The 25,067-nt window shown below is 40.5% G+C and overlaps 1 protein-coding gene across 2 annotated transcripts in view; it reads left to right on the forward strand.

Annotated features, from left to right (window-relative positions):
* The first annotated feature begins 2,767 nt into the window (after positions 1 to 2,767).
* PPA2 (inorganic pyrophosphatase 2) overlaps positions 2,768 to 25,067 on the forward strand; it is a 34,931-nt gene continuing 12,631 nt past the window's right edge. Inside the window, exons 1-7 of one of the 2 annotated variants that reach the window (XM_084203761.1) lie at positions 2,768 to 3,027; positions 4,667 to 4,731; positions 6,399 to 6,443; positions 14,781 to 14,834; positions 17,305 to 17,424; positions 19,770 to 19,856; positions 21,121 to 21,247. In XM_084203761.1, the coding sequence (XP_084059887.1) occupies positions 2,898 to 3,027; positions 4,667 to 4,731; positions 6,399 to 6,443; positions 14,781 to 14,834; positions 17,305 to 17,424; positions 19,770 to 19,856; positions 21,121 to 21,247 (628 nt within the window). In that variant the 5' untranslated portion in view covers positions 2,768 to 2,897. The remainder of the gene's footprint in view (positions 3,028 to 4,666; positions 4,732 to 6,398; positions 6,444 to 14,780; positions 14,835 to 17,304; positions 17,425 to 19,769; positions 19,857 to 21,120; positions 21,248 to 25,067) is intronic. The other variant, XM_084203760.1, reaches the window with a different exon arrangement.

A 25,067-nucleotide genomic window follows, 5' to 3' on the forward strand; every position in this document is an offset into this window, starting at 1 on the left:
CCTTAACTTGCTTTGGCTAAAAAGCAGCCTGAATAACTTAGCCCAAAATCCCTAAACTGCCTCAGCTAGCCTTGCCTGGCTTGATCTGCCCTAGGGAGCACTGGTCCCAGCTGATCCATTGGCAGGTGGGGGAGATGGTGTTGGCTGAACGAGAGAGCACGGGCCAGCAGGCCCAGGGAGTGACCTGTTCCACTGAGGTGGCTAGGCAGGGAGGAAGCCTGGCTATAACTTGCACACAGGTAGCAGCAAAACCGAAGGCTGGCAGGAATTGATTCCTTCAGATTAACGGTCTTATAAGCCATGGAGACAGAACTTCTATTACAGCAAAATGTAATGATAATGATGTGACCACCAGCCAAGAGCAAACGCACTGAAATAGCACGTAGTTGTACTAATGAAATTCTTCAAAGCTTTATTAGGTGAAAAGATGAAAATTATTTTCATTCAGGAGGATGGGTATCCTTAAATTATAATATAGATAATATTTTCTGCATTTAATTTGCACAGCATTTTAATGGGCAAAACATTAATTTTTAAAAAATTATGTGTGTATATAAAAATTTATCTAAAATCCATGTAAATGTACACTGCAGAGTACAAACTTTTAAAATAAGGACGTCCTTCAGGCTTAGATGGTTATATTGCTGCTGAGTTTTTGCTATACTCCAGTGGCATTTTGCTGGAATGAGATTCACCCCTGCGCAGAGGGCAAGCATAAAACCTAAGCACCATGTAAGTTCTACTTAAGTCTTAAGGACCTGGCTCTAATTCCATTGAAATAAATAGCAATATTTTCATTGTTTTTCAGCAGGAGCTGTTACAAGGTCAATGAACGGGATCAGTCCTATAAATGCTTTTTGCTGGCCCAACTGGAATGATATGCAAGGAGCTAGATGCAAAGTGCTTGGGAATGAATGTGAAAAAAATCCCTTGACAGTAAAAGACTTGGTAATTCTGGAGAATTTGCTCAAGATAAATACTGGAACCAAAACATTGATTTAAAAGATGGTAGGTAAATTTATTCTAACCAGGGAGCTGGTCTTACCCAAATATGACTTGAGAAGTATTGGTGTACTTCAGCTGTATTCTATGTAATATAATGCACAATACTGAAAAATGCAATCAAATGCAAAAGGATTAATATTTCTGTAGTACTAAGATAATTTTGGATACCTTAGAGTACTAAAGCATCATTTTCTCTGGTCTGGTAGCATTAGCAGGTTTTCAATGTGATTTTCTGCTATATCATCTACCCTTGCTAGGTAACATGATGGCATTTATTTATGCATCTAAACAGTGCCTGCACAGAAACTCACTTATATATCATAAATTTGAAGTGCTTCACAGCTGATTTCCCTTTACAGATGAGAGAGTTTTAGGTAAGACCATGTTCACACCACAAAGCAAAGGAGAACTCTGTGTTCAGGCTTTGTGCATCTTACCGGGGACTCCTGGACACTGCAGTGTATTTCACTTCCCAGCTCGCAGAGGAAAATAAATATGAATTGGACTCCTACTAGAATAACCTTATACCCATCTGTCAGCTTTGCAAGTGTAAAAAATCCTGTGTGTATTCTCAGTAAATGATTTTCAAAGGCTCTGACCTTCCATAAATTAAGTCCAGATTCCTCAGAACTAAGCAGAGGCAGAATGCTAGGCCTATGGCACGTGTTTTCTTTTAACCTTGCCCGTTTCAGCAGCAGGCCAACTCAAAGAAAGCACATAATGGGTTTTATTATAATAGAAAAAAAAGTTATATAGGTTTTTCCTTTTTTTAATTACTCCACATGAAAAACAGATTGTTTGCTGTCTAGACAAAAGACTTAGAACTACAGAGAGCTGCTGGTATCTGAGGAGAGCCTAGAAGATGGAGAGGGACTTCTTACAAGAGTATGTAGTGATGGGACAAGGGGGAATGGCTTCAGACTGAAAGAGAGTATGTCTGGGATTAGATATAACAAAGAAATTCTTTACTGTGAGGGAGACACTGGAATGGGTTGCCCAGAGGTTGTGGATGCCCCGTCCCTGGAAGTGTTCACTGGCACGTTGGATGGAGCTCTGAGCAACCAGGTCTGCTAAAAGGTGTCCCTGTCCATGGCAGGGGGAACCACCTGGTCTTTAAGGACCCTTCCCCCCAGGTCTATGATTCTAGGAAGAATTTCACCCCTACATGTTCGATTCAGGAGATTACCCCTGAAAACCTTGCATTTGGTGAACTCAGATGCCAACTTCTCTGATGAAATGTGAAGTATTATTTTGTAGCTTCTGCAGAAGTGGGCAATGGCCTTGCAAAATTGTCTCTCTGCTCTCCTGGAGATCTCTATTGTCACAAATGCAGCAAGCAGTGGCACAAATCAGAGACCATAGCTTTTTTTCTTTTCCCCAGAGCCTTCTTGTAATGGAAAATCCGCACACTAGAATACAGCTCCATCAAAGATCCAGAGCACCAACTGACACATTTCAGAGGAGTACATGAGGGAACAGTATGAGGCCATCATGAAAATCTCCTGCTCCAGTGTAAGTTCAGGTGGGACTCCCTGTGTGTCAGTTTCTGCTCACTCCCTCGAGTCCTAGCGCTAGGCATCACCGAGAAGAGCCTGGCTCCATGCTCTCGGCATCCCCCTTTGCGGCAGCGCTGGCGGCCTGCGAGCACCTCAGCCTGGGCACACCCTCGCCAGCCTCCCGCTGGGGTCACCTACCGCCTCAAGGAGGGGCTGGCTTTCCTTACTGTTAATTTCAAGCCGGTGGAGCCCTCCCTGGAGGCTGTGCACCCCAGAACCTCTCTCTTGCTCCGCGAAGCTACCCCGGGCCCGGCCGGGCCCGCAGCAGGCGGGGCAGGGCCGGCGCGGCGGCGGCCGCAGGAAGGGGAGGGAAGGCGGCGCGCGGCCGCCGCCATCATGCGAGCGCCGCCGGGGCTGTCGCGGCTGCTGCTGGCGGCGCGGGGGTGGGGGCGCCTGGGCGCCATGTCCCGCTACAGCACGGAACAGCGGGGCCGGCCCAACTCGCCCGATTACCGCCTCTACTTTAGTAAGTAGCAGTCCCCGGACTCCATAAACCCTTTCCTTCCCCGGCCCTTGGGGGGCACGGAGGTGGCGGCGGCGGCTCCCCGCTCCCGCGGCGGCTCCTCGGGCTGGCTGAGGTATCGCCCCCGAGCCTTCCCGCCGCTGCAGGGGGAGAGCAGTGTTTTTGTAGAGAGTGAGAGCAGATCGTGTAGCCATCCCGGCTTTTGGAGGGGATGGTGGGCCTGCTCAGCCCCGGCCCGGCCGTGCCCTTGCTGAGCCCCGGAGGACGCCGGGGGTGAAGCGCCGCCGCGGTGCCGTGTGGCGGCAGCCCGGCCGCGGGGGCCTGTGGCACCCCAGGGACAGCCGTGGAGGCTCTGGGGTGCGACAGCCCAGCCTGTCCCTTGTGAGCAGGGCAGCCCTCCCTCCCACCAGACACGTCACCGAGGCGGGAGGCTGGCATCCAAAACGTGGGGCTGCAGCCCCGAGCGGGAACCGGCAAGCGGCAGTGCGAGGGCACGGGCAGCGCTCCAGGAGGCGTCTCAAGACCCAGCGAGAGCTGAGGGTGTGCCGTGTTCAGTATTACGCATTTTCGTAACAGTGTTGTCTTGTTTGTGTGCCAGTCCTTTCGCAGTGGGTTGGTACGTTTCTGGTCCATTGACCTACAGTCAACTCTGACGTCTGCTGGTGTGGGAGAAGCGGAGGCGGCGTGTGCCCGCTTGGCAGCACTGCCAGAGCTCCCTTGTGCTCATTCATGGGGCTGCCAGTGCAGGAGATCGTCTAGAGAAAGTCACGTTATTTCATGGGAATAAACAGCTTACCACAAAATTTTGTTTTATTTGGGAGGAGCATCTGGGAGGTTACCAGGATTCGCACATCAACTCCATTTACTCTTCTTTGCTGAGACGGTCAAAAGTCCAAAGCTGAGTGAAGTGCCTTGTCTGCTTTCTCCTCTAGTATGAATAGGGGTGCTAGCAGAGGAGAAATTCCTTGGGATTTGAATCAGTATTTGCACTCTTTTGATGTGATGCTTGGACTTGAAAAACTTAAACATACACTCCAGTGAAATTAGTTTCTTTCTAGAGTGGGGGCAAGGCTGAGATGCAGATTAGGCCCCCATTAAGTTAAGATCAATTTCTGCTGGTTTCAAGGTGTGGTGTTTCATATTGAGAGCTTAGAGCAATTATCCCATCCCTCACTTACTCTTGATCAGAATTTGGCCTGTTATGTTGGGGGAATTTGTGGTCATGAAACTCTGTTTGTTAGAAATACAGTGCAATCACAGGGGTAACATTGCTAGAAACCCAGATGAATTCACTTACTACTGATGGAAATGAGGTTCCTTTGGGTGTTTTGTTTTGTTTTGTTTTTTTTTAATTTGTTAATGGTTGTGTATGACCAGGGAGTAGAAAAGAATGAAAAAATCTTCTCATCCTTGTATAGCTTGTATTGCCAGGTGGAAGAGTGTTGAATTCTAAAGCAATAACTTTGATTCTAATATTTCCTTGTCAAAATACTCTTAATTCCTTGTCCTCCATGTCAGTACATGCCTGAAATTGAACTTCAGAAAAAGTTTAACCGATGCACAATATTGTGTGGTGTTTAGCAACACCAACATTTTATGCCATAACTTAAGGTTTGCAATGCTACTTCGTTTTGTCTTTCAGAGAATGCAGATGGTAAATATATTTCCCCATTCCATGACATTCCCTTGTTTGCTGGATCTAAAGAGGTATGTTTTCATGCCTTGAAACATAATTATTTCAAAATGCTAATAGTTTTGTTGGTGTTCTTTGGATAAAAGTGCAGTTTTTAAACAGTTTTGTTTTTTTTTTTTTGGTAATCAACAGAGAAATGTATAGTGCCAGAAAGGGCCACTCTAACCCAGACCGATGCCTTATGTAACGCAGGCACAATGACTACACCAATTTTTCTCTGCTAAGTTTAGTAACTTGCAGTGAAACATAATGATTGCTGTTTATACAAGCCTAGGTGTCTATTTAAGTCTCTAAGTGATTGAGGGCAGGAGAATCCTCACTGTATCTTGTAATAATTCTCTGTGTTTAGGTTTGTGCTTGAATTAATTTTCTGCTGTTACTCTTTTTGAATTAGCAGTTTTCTACACCTGCCATTAAAAGTGTACATTTCTTTGTCGTGGATGTACAGCACACACTTGCATAACTTATGGTGTATGTCTTTAATTCCCAAAAGGAGCATTAGAATTGGAAGCCAACAGCAATGCCCAGGGGAGAAGTGGTAATCACACCTTTGGAGATTCACAGTGCGCGAGGTGCAGCTGAGCACTGTCACGTCTTGTTAGCCGCCCTCCCTGGGGTTTCATTACAGCAATAATGAAACGGCTGTTTAGTCTGTCACTGATGGGAGAACTGCCAGTCTTTAGTTTAGGCTGAGGGTTGCTTATCACAGGGTGCTTGTGACACAAACAGGCTGGGGGAGTTTTAGTCGTTTTCTTGTTTTGTTGCTGAGTCTCTGTGGGTGATATGAGTGGTGCAAAAGGTCAGTAGTTTGAACATGTTCAGATGGAGACTCCTGAACTGATGTACCAATCTCTTAAATTATTAAATCCAAGAGATTAGAAATCTGAATGAAACCTTTTTGATCAGCAGACCCCAGTGCTTGTCAGTGGGAGAGGCAGGCCATTCAGAGTATCCTTATTAAGATGCCATGTTCAGTCCATGCTATTGCTTGGAAAGCAATGAGCATTTTCATCACATGTTCCCAGAGGCCTTGCTGTCCCTGCACTTAGAGTTAAAAGTTTGTGGGAGTAGCTTATAGCCTGTGATTTTGCCAGTAGATTAAATTAGAGTATAGCAGTGTCTGATCAGTGTGGAGAGACTTTCATTTTGGTGTGTGAGTGCAGAAATAGCATTCTACCCAATATAGGGCCTGAAGGGTGAGCAAGAAGGGAAGTCATGGTTAAGGTCTCTGTTAATTTTGCCTTGTTTGCAGGAGGATGACTTAAGGATGTATGCTAGAGTCTTTCCATCCCCTTGTCTAAGATTTATGGACTTTATGATGGATAAATCCAGACTTATTTTTTGTACTGGTTTTGTTTATTTTAGATTGGTTTTTGTCTTCTTCAACTGTTTTTAATCAGTTGAGTACAGGCCTAAATTGCTGCTTAAATTTCTTGGTAGCTGGGAGAAAATAAATGTGTCCTTGTACTTTTTTTATCTTCCCTTGTTAATGTCTTGAAGGTTAGAATTTCACAATGAAATAGAACTGAGTACTTACTTTTAAAAGTTATAATTTAGGCCTTTGTGCTCACAAAGGGCTGTTTCAATTGGATTGCAAAGTATGGTTGCCTGTATTTATGTGAAAACAGTGCTGCTTTTTAATGTTCTTTATATGCTTCTTTACTTCACTCTTTCCCTATAGGATAAAGAAATTCCTGCAAAGAGGTCAAAGACTACTGGATCTGAGGTACTGCTAAGTTTCTTTTCTTGTTTTTTTTTTCCTCAACTATTTCCTCTATTTCCTTTCCAACATCACTTTTCTGCAGAGTGAACTTGCTGTCACTGAATATAGTTTACATATCTTCAAATGCAAGTCTTTTAGGAGAAGACTTAAAGAGATTTAATATTCTCCTCTTTGAATGGGCCAGAAATGTCATAATTCCTTTATTCATCAAGATGTTCTCAAAGGCAAACACTTATGCCAGTCTTTCAAAAGTTTGTTATGACTTTTGCTGTGTAGATGTGTTATCTTTTTTGCTATTATGTTCAGAAATATTTGCAGTAAAACCTCCCTTAATGAAATATTCATTATTCTCTGACTGTGGATAATCTTTGGTTTATATACAGAACTTCAAAAATCCTAAGTATGTTAGGGCAGAAATTATACTGAGTATCTGCTTTTTAGAACTGAAGTTATGTTGTTTTCTGTACTCAACTGGGAAGCCCAAAGGGAGAAAAACCACATCTGCTAAGGGTTCAGCATTATCCAGCACTGAAGTTAAGGCTGATAGAAGCCTGGAAAATATGAAAGATCTGCTCAGGCTTTTACTGTGAAACAAGATTTGTTTGTTCAAGTGTCTTTTCCAAAATACAACATTTTTTTGCTGTGCTTTGCCTGGCATAGGCTCATCTAAAACTTAGTAAAAGAATGTGATAGAAAAAAATGAGCCAAACTATGCTTTAAGGCCATTACATGTGGGTGGGCAAGTGTGTGTTCCAATCCTTATCTTCTCCTATCTGTTTAGCCAGTCATATTGCAAAACTGTAGCTACCCATCTGATGTGAAAGAACAGTCCTAACTGTCTGGGTTCTCATAGTTTTGCAGCCAGTGTGTGGAGCACTGGTTCTTGCGCTGTACAGCAGTCCTCACACAGTCCTGCACTATGTGTTTCCTCTCCCTTTGCTCTGTGATTCATTCAAGCTACAATGCCTAAGTAAGGCTTTTTAGATTTCCTGTAGCTTGATGCCCATTTAGGTACTGTTTAATAGATGCAGAATCATGCCTCAGAGAGGAACTATTCAGGAGAAAGAGTATGTGCCAGTAGACTTTTATCAAAAAACATTGTCTTGCAACATCAGTTCTTATTTACAGCTCCTGCTTGCAAGTCAAGTATTCTGTGTCTTAGCTGCTTATAAATACTGACTGGTGCAAAGACATTTCATGCAGCATCTGAAACTGTTCAAAACTGCATTTGTCTGTGCTGTGAGAAGCATGGTAGCTTGTTGAAAACCATGTTTCTAGTAGCCTGTGGAAAGAGGGGTAAAATGCCAGTGAGGCTGAGCAGCTCTTGCTTCCTTGGCCAGTGTAGCCTCCAGAGCTGCTTCACATAATACCTGCTGTGAGACAGCTCTGGACTGTGGTTTAGTAGAACTACAGAAAATGAGCAAAGGCAAATGTGCATTTTAGTCCTAGCCGGCTTTTGATACAATTAGGCAAACAGATGTGTAGGCTGTAAGCTTCCCGAACATACTTAGGTGGTAAAATGTGAGAACACCTTTTTCATAATGATCTTAGGGATTTGGGGAGGAGAGAGAAAACAGGGGGATCTTTGTGTTCAGGAAAGCAGTTTCTTCTTACGCTAGGCTCTTCAGCAGCTCTCCTCACCTTGCCTGATGAGAGATGCATCCTTGTGTGCTGGTATGCAGGGAAAGCATAGCTTAATCAGGGAATAAAGGGAAAATGAGGAATTTAATTGCATGTACTGATTTCAGAAGACCTTTGAAGCCCTAGCCTCCTTGTTCTTGTCTAGGAATGCAAAGGCTGCTGTTGATACCTCTTGTTACTCAGTTGATTCTTCGCTGAATTTGACCAGAATTAGAAAGTGAAAGTTTTTCTTGTCCTGGAAATGCAACTTTGAAACTTATGCTTTCAGGGTGGCAGTTATTTGTTACTCCAGACAAAAGCAAACCCTCTTTAAGAGTTAAATTAAATGTAGTTTGTTCAATCATGCTGAACTGGTGTTTATCAGATGGTAGTCTAGTTATGGAAAACTAAGATAATTTTGGGAGAGTCTCTTTAGTCAGTCTAATCTACTTTAAATCGTCCTTGGTGTTCCTAATGTCAGAAAAGGTCTCAAAGTTACAGGAGTTTCAGCTTTCAACGTTTGTAGGATAGAGAGCTGATAGAATCCTACACACGTCTGCATCAGCTGTTTTGCAGTTTCAGTTTGTAGTTTCTAAGGGAAACACTCTCCTGTTTCTGTATTAACTGTTTTCACTAGTTCAACCACTTCTTGTAACATTTTCGACCTTCCCAAATCTCAGTTAAATTTAGCTTTGCAGATGCTGCAGACAACTGACCTTTTTGCTTTTGCAGGTGGTTTTTGGCTGTTGACAAGAAAGAAGTTATTTTGAGGTAGAAACTATACTGAAAGAAGTAATATTCAGCTCCAGTCTTAAAATTACTAGCAGCCTGCTATTAATTTCAGGAGTCTGAACCCCTGCATTGCCTTAAGCCCTTGGAATCCACTCCTGCACAAGTAAATCTCTGGGACAGGTTTCAAAAGTTGCACATCTCTCTCTGGAAAAGTGAATGTTTCCACTAAGTTTACAGTCAAAACTGTCAGAGCCTGACTGTTGAATATGGTCTTCCTTGTCTGGCAGGAAGAAGGCTTGAAGAGGTCATAATTTTCTTTTCAAGGCCAACATGACATGTTGTTCCCTGCTGTAATTGAAAGGGTTTCTAATCTACTTGTCATTGTCTATCTTTGGAGAAGTATTCACATGTGTCCTCTTTCAGAGGATCCAGGTTTTCTTGAAATACAATGTTTCATATGCTGGCTCTGGTGAGGAGTCTGTCCAAACATGTAGAGATTATAGTCCTCTAATTTGGAGACATTCACAAGAGCATTTGAAAAAAAAACATAGAAAGAAAGAAAAACAAGACAGCTTTTGTCTTGTATCCTGTGGATTACACATTGCTGGGATGCCCATGTGGACTTCAGCTGAGATGCTTCTGTGAGCCAAAAACTTCTGATAAATTAACTAGTCAGGTGAGATTTAAGGGCTCATCAGGGTGGTATGCAGTCTGCATAGGTGATCTGACCTTGTGCTTCCAGCAGTGTTCAAAACTGGTGTCAGAGATGTCATTTGGTAAAGTTGGTATGCTTCATAGGAAAGGAGAATCTGTTGTCATTTTCTGTGCAGAACAGGTGCACACTTTGTGCTGACTTTGTATTCTGCCTTAACTACAGTCTCTGTAACTGTCCGTGGTGATGTTAGACAGTTTTTCAAATATGTGACCTGGGCTATAGTGTGTCTATTATGTAGTCAGGGATTTGCATTCCAAGTTTTAGGTTATCAGTTAATCTTTCACTTTGATGCTTGAACTTGCACGGACTTTTGCTATGGATGTGTCCATTGGTGCAGCCTTGCTTTGTGTTCCTACGGATGAACAAATGCTGAGAGTGGAAGTAATCTTCACTCATCAGTCCAGTTGAAATCTACCCAGAGTATTGTTGGTTTACTGAGAAGCTTACATCAATGATTTGATCCAATTTAACCTCAAATAAACGATTCCTTAAACTTGAGAAAGCCAGTGGTTCCTATTTATCTATGTCAGGGTTGTACATGGCATAGTTTTGCAGGTGAATGTGTCCCATAACTGGTTTGTCAGAGAAGGTGCCTGACACCAGTGAGATTCCTGTGTGTAAAACCTACCTGTACTTACATGGTGTTTGTGATTCCCTTTCCAGTATAACAGGAGGGAAGTACACTGGGAAGAGATTGCAGGTGCTCTGTGTTTATGCTGGACATTGCATTCCTCTTTTGCTATGTGGCATGTTAATTTATATTGGAGAAGTTCCACTTTCTCTTTGGTGTCCAGATGCTGTTGGCATCTGGTTTGTTGTTTTAATTGGCAACTATCTTATAGCAAGTGTTACATTGGGAATACTTATAACATGGCTATTCATTGATAAGGAAGTCCCACTCTAGTTATTTCTGGATATATTTAATGACAGTCCATATATAGCTTCTCCTTTTTTCCTCCTTTTTTCTTTTATTTGCTTTCTCCCTTTTAAACATCACCCTTTGTTCACACTACTGCTAGACTGCAGCTTATGATTTTCATTCTTGTTAGTCCTCAGGTGTGTGCTACCATATTCAGTTGATGACTGATGAGAATCCCGGCCAGATTGTAAATGAGCAGACAGAAAAAAAAGGAAATGGTAGCTGCTTTTTCTTCTCTCTTTCTTCTGGACTCAGAACTTCTCTGTGACAAAGAGTCAGCAGCCCTCAAATGCTACCTCTAGTGCTTTTAGATTTTTTTTTAAAGCATTCTACTATAAAAACTACCAAAGTAACTGTAAGCTTTAGCATATCTCTTGTCATGCATGGTAATGGCAAATTGCAATCTACAGAGGTTACTCCATTTCTGCCTCAAATTATCAGAACCTTCCAGGCTGAGCATTAAGGGTTGCAACCCTTGAGCAAAATCATACCTATTCAAAACCCTTCCCTCAAGTGTATGAAGTAAGGAACTTTGGAATGACTGGGAAAGAAACTAGTTGAACAAGAAAGGGAAAGTTAAGTAAGGAAGAATTGGTTTTGAGAGGGATATAAGGCAGTCCAAAAAGTCAGGCATCAGAAAGGTCTTTTTTCCTGCTGAAACTCAGGTTTCTAAAAACAACCCCGGATCAAAATGAGTTATTTTCTGTAAGAATCAGTACAGCCAGAACTAGTTGGTTTTTTAAAGTAGTTTAACTAGTTAAAACTAGTTGTTTTTTAAGGCCATCAGTCTTAGAGAATGATGACTAACAGTTTGCCTGGGTACAACAGTTTGTATTTTCCTTGCTTTTCTCAATACTTGCTGTACAAATATGCTGAAGTATTTTTGTATATATTTTTATCTTTTTATGGTTTTTTTAATTTCAAAAACCAAAAACTGTTTTTGTGTGAAAGAGACATTTTTGCTTGTCTCAACAAAAACTATATCATGATACATTAAAAATGATATTCAGCTGCAATGGAATGCAGTAAGTTGGCAAGAAGTGTTAGAGACAACACCCGAAAAAAGCAAACAGTTAAAACCTACGTTAGTTCCCATGAAATCTACTTAGGGTGTAGTTCTTAGGAAATGAAGGATATCATTTACACATACTGGTTGTTCCTACTGATGTAATTTTCTGCCAATTTTCTTATGCAGTTATAGGAATTAGGAAATGTACTTTTGACTTCTCTGTGTTGAGCAAGTAGATTTCAGACCTCCTCTGCCCCATCACCTCTTCAAGGTATAACGGAGTGTAAGTACAAATAGCTGTCTTGTGTTCACATTGACCCAAAGTCAAACAAGCTACGCAATACCCTGGGTTAAGTGTCCCTCTGGGCTCTTCAGCTCCCTTTTCCTAGCAGATGGATTCTGTCCCTTTTTCTGAATCTAGGACACTTTCCTCCTCTTTTCTTGCATGCTCCAGGAATACTGTCCTGAGGAAACTGTCAGCCAGCCTGTTGCACTGTCAGCACTCATGGAGTCCCTTCTACATGAGGCACTTGCAGAGCTGGGTTAAATCTGGACTGCAGTGATCTCACAGGCAGGCCAGTTGACTGCTGTTGTACTAAGGCAGTTAAATGGTAAACTTTGCAAGCAATAGTTTTTGTTTAATGAGAGATCTTTTTGCTGTGATTTGAAGGTGTGTCAGATGGGCTGTTGAAAGTCTTGCTGTCGCTTGAGGGGGTAGAAATGCTTACTTAGGGGGTTGGTGAGGTGGAATTTTTTATTTTACTGATTTAAGATAAAAATATCAATTACCAGATGCATTCACCAGCCAAAACTAACTGCTGAATGACACATGCAGATGGTAATCTGTGGAGACAGGTGGTGTCTGATGCTTGCATTTCTGTTTTCAGCTGAGGCAGGGACAGTTTACAGCAAGGGATGGAGGACAACTTTCAAGTGGTTAGAAAGAATAGGTGCTTGGTCTGGGGGAAAAAGAGTGATGGAAACATTCCTGTGTGATAATTAGTCAAGGAGGAAAACAAGATAGGAAAGAGGAGGGAAAAACCCCTATAATACTAGGTAGTCTAGTTCTCTTTCAATCTGTCAAAATATCTAGTATGTGCTCTCCTTTCCACATGAGTGAATCTAGTCTTACCACTGTGAAAATTTGATTGCCCTATAAATAAAACTTTTTATTTTTAAATGTAAACACTGAATGAAGTCATTAATCTTTTGTAAATGCTTGTGGCAGCTTAGCATTAGAGAGAGTACTTTTGGGGATTTTTTTTGCATACAAATTAATCTGTCAGGCTGTCAGATTTAAGACTCTTGACAATTCACGTTTGACTGATACCACAAATTATGAGGGCTGGGTCTTCAAGCTGAGTTGAATCCAAGTGGTTTTATTATGTTTTTGAGAGCAGCATTGCATTAATTTCAGACCAGTGTAGTCCAGCCCTGACAGTTGGTTTGGTGAAGACCTGAACTAACTGCTGACTAATTGAAAGCTCAAAACCAAGCATAGAGGCTGCTGAAGCCTTTGCATTCTTCATGGACAGGAAAGTATATGGCAGCATCGAAACAACAAAAATATAGAATTGTAGTGGAGGGAAGACATCCTGTATAATTCCAGTGGTTTTTAAGTTTTCTGCCTGTAGCTACCAGTCAGAACAATCTTTTGGCTTGCTTGGCAGTTTCCTAAGAGTTTCTTGTCAGCACTGGCTTTCATACTGTGCATTTCTCTTTTCCAAGTATTTCCCAGATGGATGTGCATACTTTATTTGGCTCTCTCCCAACCCTTCTCTTACCTGCTCATGCATGTGTGTTGCTTTGTTCTATCTGCTTGCTCAGTGCTGACATTTTTGAGCCCTTTTTACTTTAGTTTCAACTGTTCTTACATACATAAGGTGTATTTTATGAAACTGAGACTTATCTGAAACCTTTCTCCTTTTTTTCTTTTTTTTAAATCTTTTTTTTATTTGGTCATGACCTGATTGGGAGAAGTGACTCCATCTGATATGCCACTGATTGCATTATGGGCACAGTACTTATGGATGGCAAATATAGTTTAAATTTATTGGGAATTGGCTGTCAGTATTGTGCATAGCTTGTGATCTCAGAGTAGAAATGCTGAATGACAGTTGGGATTTTCCTTTGCTTTCATGCTTTCCACATTCCAGATTTGTTTGGGAGGAGATGATCACAGAACCATTGGAATTACTTTAATCAGACTGTGATGTTGACTCTGGTAATGCTATTTGTTTGTTGCAGCTGCAGGGTGCAAGGAGCAAAAATACAAATATTTAAGGGTTCACTGGAGCCTTAATTGTGGTGTAGTTAGAGTATCAGTGCAAGTCTTCATTTGATTCAACTTTATATTTTTTTCTTATGAATTTCTGCACAAGCATATTTTGTCTTTCCTGACCTGTTGCAATTGCTAATACCAGTGTGAGTTTTCCTTGGCTGTGAAGAGATGTCCCAGGCAATGTGATATTTTTGAGGTTATTGTAGTAGTCTAAAACTGGTGGTAGACCTTGCTTGATAGTTTGTTCTAGTTACCCAATTCAGTAGTACTCTGCTCCTTGGTAGGGCTTAACTCAGCTTCATAAGAAGAAATCTTACGGCAGTTACACAGAATTTTTCTCTTTGGAAAATGTTGCTTTGACTTCCTTAGTAAGAAGGTGTAGTCTGCTTATTTTTTTTCTAACAACATGAAAGTTTACATGTTTATTGGGTTTTTTCCTCCCACACTGCCTTGTTAAAAAACTTTTGCTTTGCTTCTGTTAGGAAGAAGCCTAACACAAATGTGAGGTGTCTTTGTCCATGCCCTTCCTCTGCCATCGCTTTTGGATTAGTATCAGCTCACTTGAACCTAATTTGACTGAGAAATAGAAGTGTCATTTGCATGAGTTTTTGAAAAATAGTAAGGCAAAAGAGGAGGGCCTGAAGGAATAAATCCTTGGGGGAAAAAACCCAAAACATTGTCCTTTCCACTGCTTAAGGGATGCTAACTCTGTCCTATAGAAACATTCAATCCTCTCTGACAAGTAGACTGAACCTCTGCCTCATGGCAAACCATTCCATGGACATTCTGAACATTTTGTGAAGGGTGGTATTGGTACGGGAACAAAAAACATCAGGAGTATTTCCATTGCTTGTTGTTGTCCATATTCTTAAAGGGGTGAGGTAGGGAAGGGATGATCCATGGAGGTTGATATAAAGGAGCTGTACAAATAAAAGTGGCTGTAACAGAGAAATGTGATGTATGTTGCTGCTGAATGCACAGGAGAGAGTTTGTGTTACTGTAAAATACTAATTGCCAAGTGGAATTTATTTTCAGTTCCGTCACTGGTTTTTTTTTTGTTTTAGGTCCTGTTTAATATGATTGTAGAAGTGCCTCGTTGGACTAACGCAAAAATGGAGGTAATTAAGAAAAGCACCTTGATTATATAGGAATTTGGGGAAGTTACAACAATGTAGTGACTTCCAGTAGGCAGAATTTAATCACAGTTTGGATTGCTCTTTGCACATAAAAATGTTCTCTGTTAAAAAATTGGTTTGAAGTGTTGCATACACTTTCCTTGCGATTACAGAAAGTGTTGAGCTACTGATTGTTTTCTTGGTCGAAACAGGAAAAGCAGGTGGGCACTGCTTCTTGACAACCCTCTCACTGTAGAGTGCAGCATATTTGCAGCAGAGTCCTGGAGTACTGACTTTTAGGGTGTTTTCCAGCATTTAGACTAACTCTTGCTTCCTTATGGAGCATTCCACTCAGATGATTTAATTCATTATTTCCAGTGTATAGTGTGTTAGGCCAAATCCCAACAAATGGAGTTGCAACTAAAAGAGCATTTCCTTATGACCAAAAAAAAAATATTTGGGGACTTCACTGATTGAAAGTATGAACTCCTGCAGGGATATATTTTACAAGTAGTAAAAGCATTTGTAGTGTTTGTGAAACAACATATCTCACCAGGGGATATGTCCTGTCTTCCCGAACATTTGTATTCATTTTAGGCATGCTTCCCAGATGCTTTTAAGGAAGTTCGTGGTTGAGCTGTTAACTCTTAATTATTGAAAATAATACCAAAGAACCTTCTTAGCCTGCTATTTGAGAATTTTTTCTCCTTTTGCTGATGATAGAACTGTGTTTGCCATTACAGCTGTTACTCTTCAAGCAGGGTTACCTCAGATATCTACCCCTTATTTTAAGCTCATGATATATTGTGGCAGCTGAGTTCTCTTTTGCAGAGGATCCCTTTGACAGTGCTACTTCAACTCTGCCTAAAGCTCAGGGTGCTCTCCCTATGCTTCTTTCAGCACATTATGTCAAGGGTAGAAAAGTTTCTCCTGTTAGGTTTAGAAATCATTGATTTTAGGCTTTTTGGGTTTGATGGAGGAGGCTAGATGTAGTTTCCTAATATTTAACTTTTAATAGCCTTAAAATTTGCTGCATCAATTAAGGTAATCGTCTTGCCTTGCCATTGTGTCCTGGCAGTCCAGACCATGGTAAGCTGCTAATGCCTGCTATTACCAGATCTTGTCTGCTCATCTCTCCTCACATGCAATGGAGACTTCAGGACATTAAGCTTTGCATTAGTATGAATATTTACCCACTGTTACATTTCCTGCAACAGATCTTCTGCTCCTCAGCTTGTTATATTTCTGTTCTTCTTCCCTTGGTGCCCTCAGTTACTCATCTTTGTCCCAGTTTCCATGAACAAAAAGTATTGCTGAGCTCCACTTCCATCAGTGTCCCAGGTGGCCTGTTTGAGCTCTTCGCTGTCAGGTTATGACCAGAAGAAGGTAGAATCCAGTGTGAAGCCAGAAATGTGTGAACCTTCATCTTGGCTCTTGGGGAGGGTTTACTTTTGGAATCAGTGCATGCTGTTGAGGTTGGTGGTTCTGAAAGGTGGAATTCCTTTGGGATGGCTTTGGTGATGGTGTCCAGGTAAAGGCCAGGGATATAAAATGGATATGGACTGAGGGCTGTGTGCTTCTGCAGGGAAACTATGCACCATTTGAGTGTGCATAGTTGAGCACACTCAACTATGTGCTCAACTGTAACAAATGCTTTGCCTGTAACAAATGTTTTGCCGCTCAGATGAATGTTTGTAAGCAAGAGCCAAGCTGACGTGGGTTGGTGGGTTGGGACTGTGGTGTGGAGTGTCAAAGGGTGGTTATGGTGCAAATTAGCTGTGGTGGGTTACTCAGGCAGTGGCTATACTTGTGTGGTTTGTGTATGGGCTTTGGGGGAGGATGTAACTGTTCAGCTGTAGCTCAGCTCTTCTGTCAGGTCTTCTTTAGGAATAAGAATGTCCTCTTCAAGTGGTAGCTTAACTGTTCTAAATCTGCATTAAGTTGGCATTTGCTGACTATGAGGAACTTGTGCTTGGGAAAAAGCATTTGTATGCTGAGAGGTGATGGAAAGAAGGGGTGTTTGCAATTGGAGTGCAAGGAGCAGAGGGCAAGAACATGAAACATTTCCTCTGTGGCTGTCAAAAGCCCCTGTTGTTGAAAGATGTTATGCCACCATTTACATGTCTGTTGAACTTGTACTATAAAGCGCAAGAGCTTCTGACTTAAGTTCTTTCAGTTTTTATGTTTGACCATGACAGCCTCCTTAGAAATTTATTACTTTCTCTTCTAGATTCATTTTTTTCTTGCATACTTTACAGCATTATTTAATACCTTAATAAGCTGCTTTTTGAATATGACCCTTGAGGTTCAGAGTGAGGCTATAGTAGTTTTAATAGTCCTCAAACCACAAGTATGTGCTGCCAGATGGATCTTTCTCACTGGTTGGGTATGGAATTAATTGCTTTCCATTTTAACATTCTCCTTCTCTCTTTCCCTCTCCCTGCTCCCCCACCCTTTTTCACGACCTGCTTAGATTGCCACTGAGGAGCCATTGAATCCCATTAAACATGATGCAAAGAAAGGCCAGCTTCGATATGTAGCAAATATCTTTCCTCACAAGGGTTATATATGGAATTATGGTGCCCTCCCACAGGTAACATTTTTGTTATAATGGTGAAAGTTTTCTGTCTTCTGTGTAAATTGCCTTGTAAATCGTGAATACTGCCTGAATGCAAATCAGCTGCAAGAGGGGTGATTCTCTTTGATACATTTGTAAATTAGGATTTTTTATGTTGAACTTTATTGTGTCCATAAATTTTGATCAGAATCTGTGTTTTCAGGAAGGAGTTAAATTATCAAGAAATCTCAAAACTTTAGTCTGTGCCTCCATACTGTAGTGATAGAATCAAATTGTCATGTCTGCCATTCAAAAATATTTTGTCAAATAGACCTTTTCTGCTTAAACAAGGCATTTATTTAAAAACTCGTTTAAGATTTTCATGTACCACAGCTTAAATTTTAATTGGGATTTCTTAATATCTTTAACAAAGAGGAACACAAAGGCTGTTCTTTTTTAGATGAAAGCTCAACTACCTTCCTTAACATTTCTCTGAACTGTGAGACTTTACTGATCATGACACATTGAAAACTTTGAGCCTTGAAAAAGCCCATCTAATGGCTGAAATTGTGAGCATAATGAAAAGCCTTAAACTTTTTTCATTTCTCTGAATAACACATTAGACTTCAATTAGTACTGAAGAACATGATGGAGCTTGAAAAGAGTAATTTATTTTCTTTGCACGTAACTTTATAAGCAATGAAAGTTGAGTCCCAAAAATCTGCTTATATGTTTGATCCCTGGAGAGGAGATAACTAGGCAGGTTCTTGAATACAGCAGTGAAGATCTTATCCAGTCAGCAGTGTCAGTAGACAAAGTATCCAAGTAGGTATAGTTGGAAACCAGCAACTCTATTTAATGTTTTGTAATTTGTGTGTTCCTTAGTTCAAAGCTAGAATTATTTGAAAATGTGAATATTTTCCTGCAAAAAGTGCATTATTTTGGACTTAGAATACTTTCCTCAGGAGAAATGTTTGGCATCCCTGGTTACTTGGTGAGCTGGGGAGGGCTGAACATAATTGTCATTTTGAATTTTTACTATATTAGACTACTTGCTATCATAGCAGAAGTTGCTGTGCTGTCCAGAGAGCAATACTATTCCTTCTGTCTGAGAGGTGAAGAGGTGTGACTGGGCAGAAGAGAAGTACTGGTATAATGCAGCCCTAAATAAAAAGCACTTTGGAAGGACGAGGGGACACAGTCTTAAGCTGTGTCAGGAGAAGTTTAGGCTAGACATTAGAAAAACAATTTTGCAGAAAGACTAACTGGGCATTGGAATGGGCTGCCCAGGGAGGTGGTGGAGTCACTGTCCCTGGAGGTGTTTAAAAAAAGAGTGGATGTGGCACTCAGAGCCATGGTTTAGTTGATGAGGTGTTGTTAGGTCACAAGTTGGATTTGATGATCTCCAAGATCTTTTCCAGCCAACCTAGTTGATTCCGTGAAGAGTACTGGAAAAGTAAATATTAAGTTTAAATTCTCTCTTGATTTCACTTCAGCAGTTTTTTGGTAATGATTCTGCTACCTAAACATATTCTTTTCACCATTTTGCCTTCCAGTATCAGTCAAGTTCTCAAGAGCAAGTTTGAGGTGGAGTTACGGTCACAGACCATAGAAGATAGCAGCGTAGCTCCTTGGAAAAGAAAGTTTTCTATAATCTTTTCAACAACACCTAATTGGACTGTCAATTCTTAACAGAATACCTTCTAAACTGTAGAATGAATTACTCATTACTTGTAAAAGTAGAAACAAGTACTTGTGTAGTAATTAAGTTAGTATAACTCAGCTATGATTCCTTGCTTGTGCAGTGCTCAGAGCAGGGGTTTAAACTTGCATCTTCAGTCTTAAACTCTTAGCTGTCCTTTGGAATGTACATATCTCCAAATACTCTGAAATACTTCATACCTAAATCTAAAATCTTTAAAAAGCTTATTGGGTGCTGACAAATGTATGTATAGGAGTGTGGTTTGCTCAAAACTTAGATGTGTTAGAAAAGAATTTATGTTAATATCATGGTATTTAATAAGTATAACAAAAATGTGATTATAAGATGTCCTAGCTTGATCCCACTATCACTAGTAACTAGAAAAATCCATGTTCAGGGTCCTCTGATGCCTTAATCGCTGCAATTGGGTAAAGTGTATCTGTTGAGTCATTGACACGGGAAAAATATGTCCTCAGTAATCCTCATGTCACTTTGTCCTGAGTATGAGTAACTCAGTGTCAGACCACTGGCTGTTTGCTTTTTATCCTCCCATTGAGCAAGCCTGTTCTCAGAAAGCTGATGTTTTTATTGTTGCTTTTGCTAATCTTTGTAATTTAGTGGTAAGATGAGTTGTGATTGCAGTTCAGCAGCCAACTGATAGTTCTCTTTTCCCTGGCAGACCTGGGAAGATCCAAACCATACGGATGACCTTACAGGATGTTGTGGGGATAATGATCCTATTGATGTTTGTGAAATAGGTTCAAAGGTTTGTATTTATCAGGATTAATTTAATTTATCAAGGTTAATTTAATAATTTGGTAGCAACTTCTGAAAAAAGTATCGGTAGAGGATCGAAGGAGAGAATAGGTAAGAAAATGGTGGATTTTTAAAAAGGAGGAGGAAAGTAAGATTTGGTCAAGTCTTTGCACTGGTTAAAAGGGAAAATAAAATAACAACATCCTGAAGTTGTGTAGCTGGACAGAAAGTTTTGGGTGAAGGAAGTGACGGTTAAGATTTTTGGGGAAGGAAAATATTTATTTATTTTTTCCCTGTTAGCAGTATTGCAGCTAGGAATAGGTTGCTGAAAAATGAGGAAATATGACAGCATCATGCATATTAGAATTATAAAGTCAGACCCACAAAGGAGGTAGGTTTGATTTTTCTCATGGGTGCTAACAGAAGTAGATCCTCTTTTCTAGAAGACAGGAACCTGCTGCAGTGTTGCAGAGTTATGAGTCATGGAATGGATAGCTGAAAAGGAGGTGCAGCAAACAGCATTAGTAGGTATAAAGGAAAGGTTTAGCTCTCTGAAAGAAAATTCTACATATATAGAAGCAGCAAAGAATGGAGCAATGCTGTATTGAAAATGAGATTATGAAATGGACGAGTTTGAAAGAGAGATCTCTTAGGATGTTTAGGTAAGGGGAAATTTAATTGATGACTTCAGTGAAAGTGGCTTAATTTGGGGTAAGAAACCTAAAGATTAATTTCAAGGGATCCAGAAAGAGTTAAAGAGCAAATATTAGCTGGGAGGGAGAAGGTTCCAAAGAAAATGCAAAAATGGTTGTGTTGGTATTTCTGGGGGAGTGCTATGGTTGTATGCTATGTGTGTATATTGGAGTCCAGAGGAAGGAATAGAAAGACAGCAAATAGGATCCTGAGTTCAGAAAGTAGAGCCAAGGAAGAAGTTAAAAAATGAGTATGAGACACTTCTGACTTAGAGTTTGGAGGGAAAACCAACAAAGTGTGAGGGAATTACAGTAAAAGGGAAGGAAAAAAATTTTGGCTACTTGTCTACTTAAATAAATGCTGACTGAAGAATTGAGGATTGGACAATAGTAATGGTGGGAGAAAGATCTGCAAACCCAGTTTTAGTATTTATTTAGTATTTAGTATTTATTTAGTATTTCTAGCCTATCTTGCAGTTTTGTTACAGCCTGCCAGTCAAAAATGTAAAATTATTTTTTAAGGTAAAAGAGAAATTTTACATGTTGTTTTCCAAATCTTTGTGGCATTACTTTCTGTTTCAGATTCGTTCTTCTGGTGAGATTATTCAGGTGAAGGCCTTGGGTGTTTTAGCTCTTGTTGATGAAGGAGAGACAGATTGGAAGATAATTGCCATCAGTGCAGATGACCCAGAAGCTCAGAAAATCCATGGCAAGTATTTTTGTCTTTCCTAATGCAATTATGTCAGAAACTTGCACAGCAGAATGGTACCTGAGTTTAGGCCTCCCAGGATAAGAAGCAGCAGACAGTGAAAAGGCAAGACTTTTTGTTTGTATGTTTGTTTTGGGGGTTTTGTTTGTTTGGGATTTTTTGTTTTGGTTTTGTTGTTGTTGTTGTTTAGGTCAGGGGCTACCTTCAAGTAGGACATATATGCTTTCACACTAAACTTCTGAAATGGTTTGCTTGGATTTTCAAGAGGACATGGCATGCAGAAAGTTTTTTGGCTTCTGAAACACAACTGCCTTAGAAAGTGACCTCCAATAATTACAGGCTTATGTACTCTGTAGTAGTGCGTATTTACCTGCTCTGTTATGTAGAACACTACTGTTTTCCTTTTTGAAAGTGTTTGTTCCTTTTATATTTACAGGCATGGTGTTGCATTCTGAAAAGGCATTTCCAATGTCTTGCCACTTTTAAGAGGATTGCTTCCAGAGTTCTTTGCTTAGTATGAACAATTATGTTTCACCTTTTAGCTTGAAAATTGGCAAAATAAACTGCTAATGCAGCTTACCCTAATCAGCCTTGATGATGAGCTGTGCAGGGGGAAATATCTTGCTCAAATTTGTCCTCCCTGTGATCAGACTTCTGGTATCCAAATGAAACTTGAATACTGAAGTGTGTCCATGTGAATAGCACATGAGGTGTAATTCTGATGTGTTAAAACTGCAGGAAGTTTTCATAGCACAGGTAAAATGCAGTTTTTCTCTGGATAAATGGAGATTTACTTCCTCAAATGGAATATTACTGGGAATCATGAATCTTAAGTGAGGAGGTTTGTCTAAAACTGATAGTTAGGAAACAAAAAACCATATATGCCATCAGGTATGTACAATGAGAGCCTGCTCTTTGTTGGGAAGGGAGCACCAAGGTGCGGAGTGGCCTTTCTGTAGGAATAGAGCAATCCAGTAGCTTTTTAAAGACACATGTTGCTCAGCCATTGAGGTTTTTTTCATGGTTTCTGAATGTAAAGTATATCACTGGACTAGCCCTTCATTCTCAGTTTTGTTGCAGGTTACTTTCACATGGAGAATACTTGACTTGTGGGGAAAGAAGGGGAGAAGAAGAGATGAGGAAAAGGAAACTCTTGGGTTGATGCTGATTAAAATCATTGGGCAGATGAATTGCTGCATAGTGTTTATGACTCTTTAACTACTTTGACAGTTAGAGATTAAGAAGTTCAGCTTAAGGAAAGAGTAAGTAATAGTTCGCTGTTAATGTCAGTATCAATTTAAACCACTCTCTAATGTGCAGCAAAATGCAGTATAAGTGTCAGTAGTTAAAAGAAAAGTGCATAGCATTTTATTTCTAGACACTGTTCTGCTTAAAGACATACGTTTTCTCCCTGGCAGTTTCTGAGAGAATGTGGTTAGAAAAGTGAATGAGAGAATTCAGGAGTCCGCTAAGCAGGGGCAAAACTGTGGTGGTGTATTCCAGTATTATTTATTATTTGGGGTTAACTGTCTGTATTTGAAAGCTCTCTCTGTTTTTTTTGGGGTTGGTTTTGTTCTTGTTTTTCTCCCAGGTTATGACTGATTTATATCACCTCTATTACAGCTTTAGTTTATTTGGGAGGGGAGGAGTAAGAGATTTAGTCTTAAAAAAAAAAAGAGAAAGTAGTGGGAGGAATGGGCAAACTATTGCCTGTAGTTGATTCCTGTGTGCATCCTTTCTCATCAGGGAATATGTGCAAAACTTCAAGAAGAGAACTATCCTGAGATTCAGAGAAGTGTAGAACTACTTATCCAGTTCAATATGATTTCCCTTTGGGATTGGAGTTGCAGCCCAAAATTTACAGAAGAAAGAAAAAGGGGAGAAAAAAAGCCCTTGTCTGCTTTCAGAAAATATGACTGGCTTGCAGTGTTTAACAGCAATCATTCTTCAGTCTAAAAACAAACAAATCTGTCAGAGCAGGCAGTACAATATGTCCTTTTATACTTGTTTTTCCCCCTTCCCAAAGTTGTTAATTATTTCAGCATAAAGGGATGGCAGCTACGGATAAAACCAGTCTCTCCCTCTGTAATTGATGTGCTGCTGTGTTACGGAGGTGGCCTCCTGGGGAAGATGAGGCTAAGTGTTGCCTTCTAATCCTGTCCAGTCACTTCTGTATCATTTGTTAAAGATTTCCAACTGCACTGAGAATCATCACATTTGCTTTCAGCTCAGTATGTGCAGAGCCCCCAGTGAACATTTGGAGAAGATAATTTCAAGGCACCAGAGTGGTGATTACGTGCAAACCCCGTCCTGAGCCTGCACTGTGTGTAACTCCCCTTGCCTCTTTAAGCACACCCCAGGTACCTGGGATATTCTCCTTCCAGGATTGCCATCTTTCTCATAAGTGCAATTGATTTTTCTGAGACTTCACAGAACTCAGAACTGAGAAGTCACAACTTCTGAGTGCTTCTCATTGTTTATTCATAGCACTCCACTGGACTGTGTTGTGCAGGCATTTATTGATAAATACTGGTTAAAATTGGAAACCCTGCCTAGAACTGTCTGTTTCACACAGAGCGGTGAGAAACTCTTGTTTACAGGAATGATAGGCAATGCTTAGCACCTGTTTTAAGTGGGAACTGTGTCATCAGGAGGAATAGCAGGGTCTTAGTGTCTTTTTGGACTGACTTTGTAAGGTAATCTGTTTGAAATAATAGCACTTAATTCTGGTGGGTATGAGGACAATCTCTCACCAAATACAAGCGGTATGTCAGACGCAGACATCTGTGTGAGAAAGATAAATCTGAACATGTCTAGTTGGAGTGTAAAAGCAACTATTTCATTAAGATCTGTCTTTGTGGCTGTTGTGTTTCTGCTCAGGCAGTTGCTAGGCAGATGGCTGTTAGTGGACTAGTGGAGCAACTTTAGACCAAACAACTCTGAGACCTAAAAGCTCCTCCTTGCAGACTGAAACAACTGAAGCAATAAATCTTGGTGGTGTAATAGGCTGGGTTGTTTTCTTTATTTTGTTGTTCCTTTTTTTTTTTTTTTTTTTTTTCTTTAGGTGTGTGTGTAAAATAGCCAGGAGGAGAAGAGGAGAAGTAAATTTTTGTAGTAAAAAGGTTGCTTGTCTGGTTATTTCATAGTTTGGAGTGAATTTAATATATTGGATATATTGGAGTTCACTTGTATATCTAATGCTTTTCTAGTTTGGGCTCAGAAGGAATGAGTGGTAATTTTATGCTGTGATTTGGTCTAGATGTATGTGGCATCTTCATATTGGACAAGAAGTTTTAAAAATCACTGGTAGTTGAAGTAGGAATTGTGTTTGAAGCAGTATATGAAGTCTGGCTTTCAGAAGGTCATTTTGCCATCTTTCAGCAAATTGGACTAATCATGTATTAGTCCATGGCATTTTGGAGGTGATTTATTGGCCTGGAATCTTAGCAGCCATTTTTGCTGCCATTGCTCACTGGAAAGATGCCAGGATCTATTCAGTAGCAGTTGGTGATGTCTGCTGGCTTTATTGTGCTGCCTTTTGCTGGCACTGGTGTAGTTAACTGTGCTGTGTTGCTGTGCTGCTTTTACAATACACTTCTAAAGATAGGGTTTAGTGATCAAACCCTAAATGGCAAAATGAAGGCATACTGTATATTTTGTACTAAATATTGTTACAGACCTTTGCATGTGAGTGTATTTATTCACAGAGAAGCAGCAGAGGCCCAGAAGACCTTTGTTGTGGATTTGTGTAAGCACTCAGTATAAAAAAATTAATTTGCTGTACCAAGGCTTCCCTCCTACCCCTTGCACAAAATACACC

The sequence above is a fragment of the Fringilla coelebs genome (assembly GCF_963513975.1).
Source record: "Fringilla coelebs genome assembly, chromosome: 4".
Lineage (NCBI taxonomy): Eukaryota > Metazoa > Chordata > Aves > Passeriformes > Fringillidae > Fringilla > Fringilla coelebs.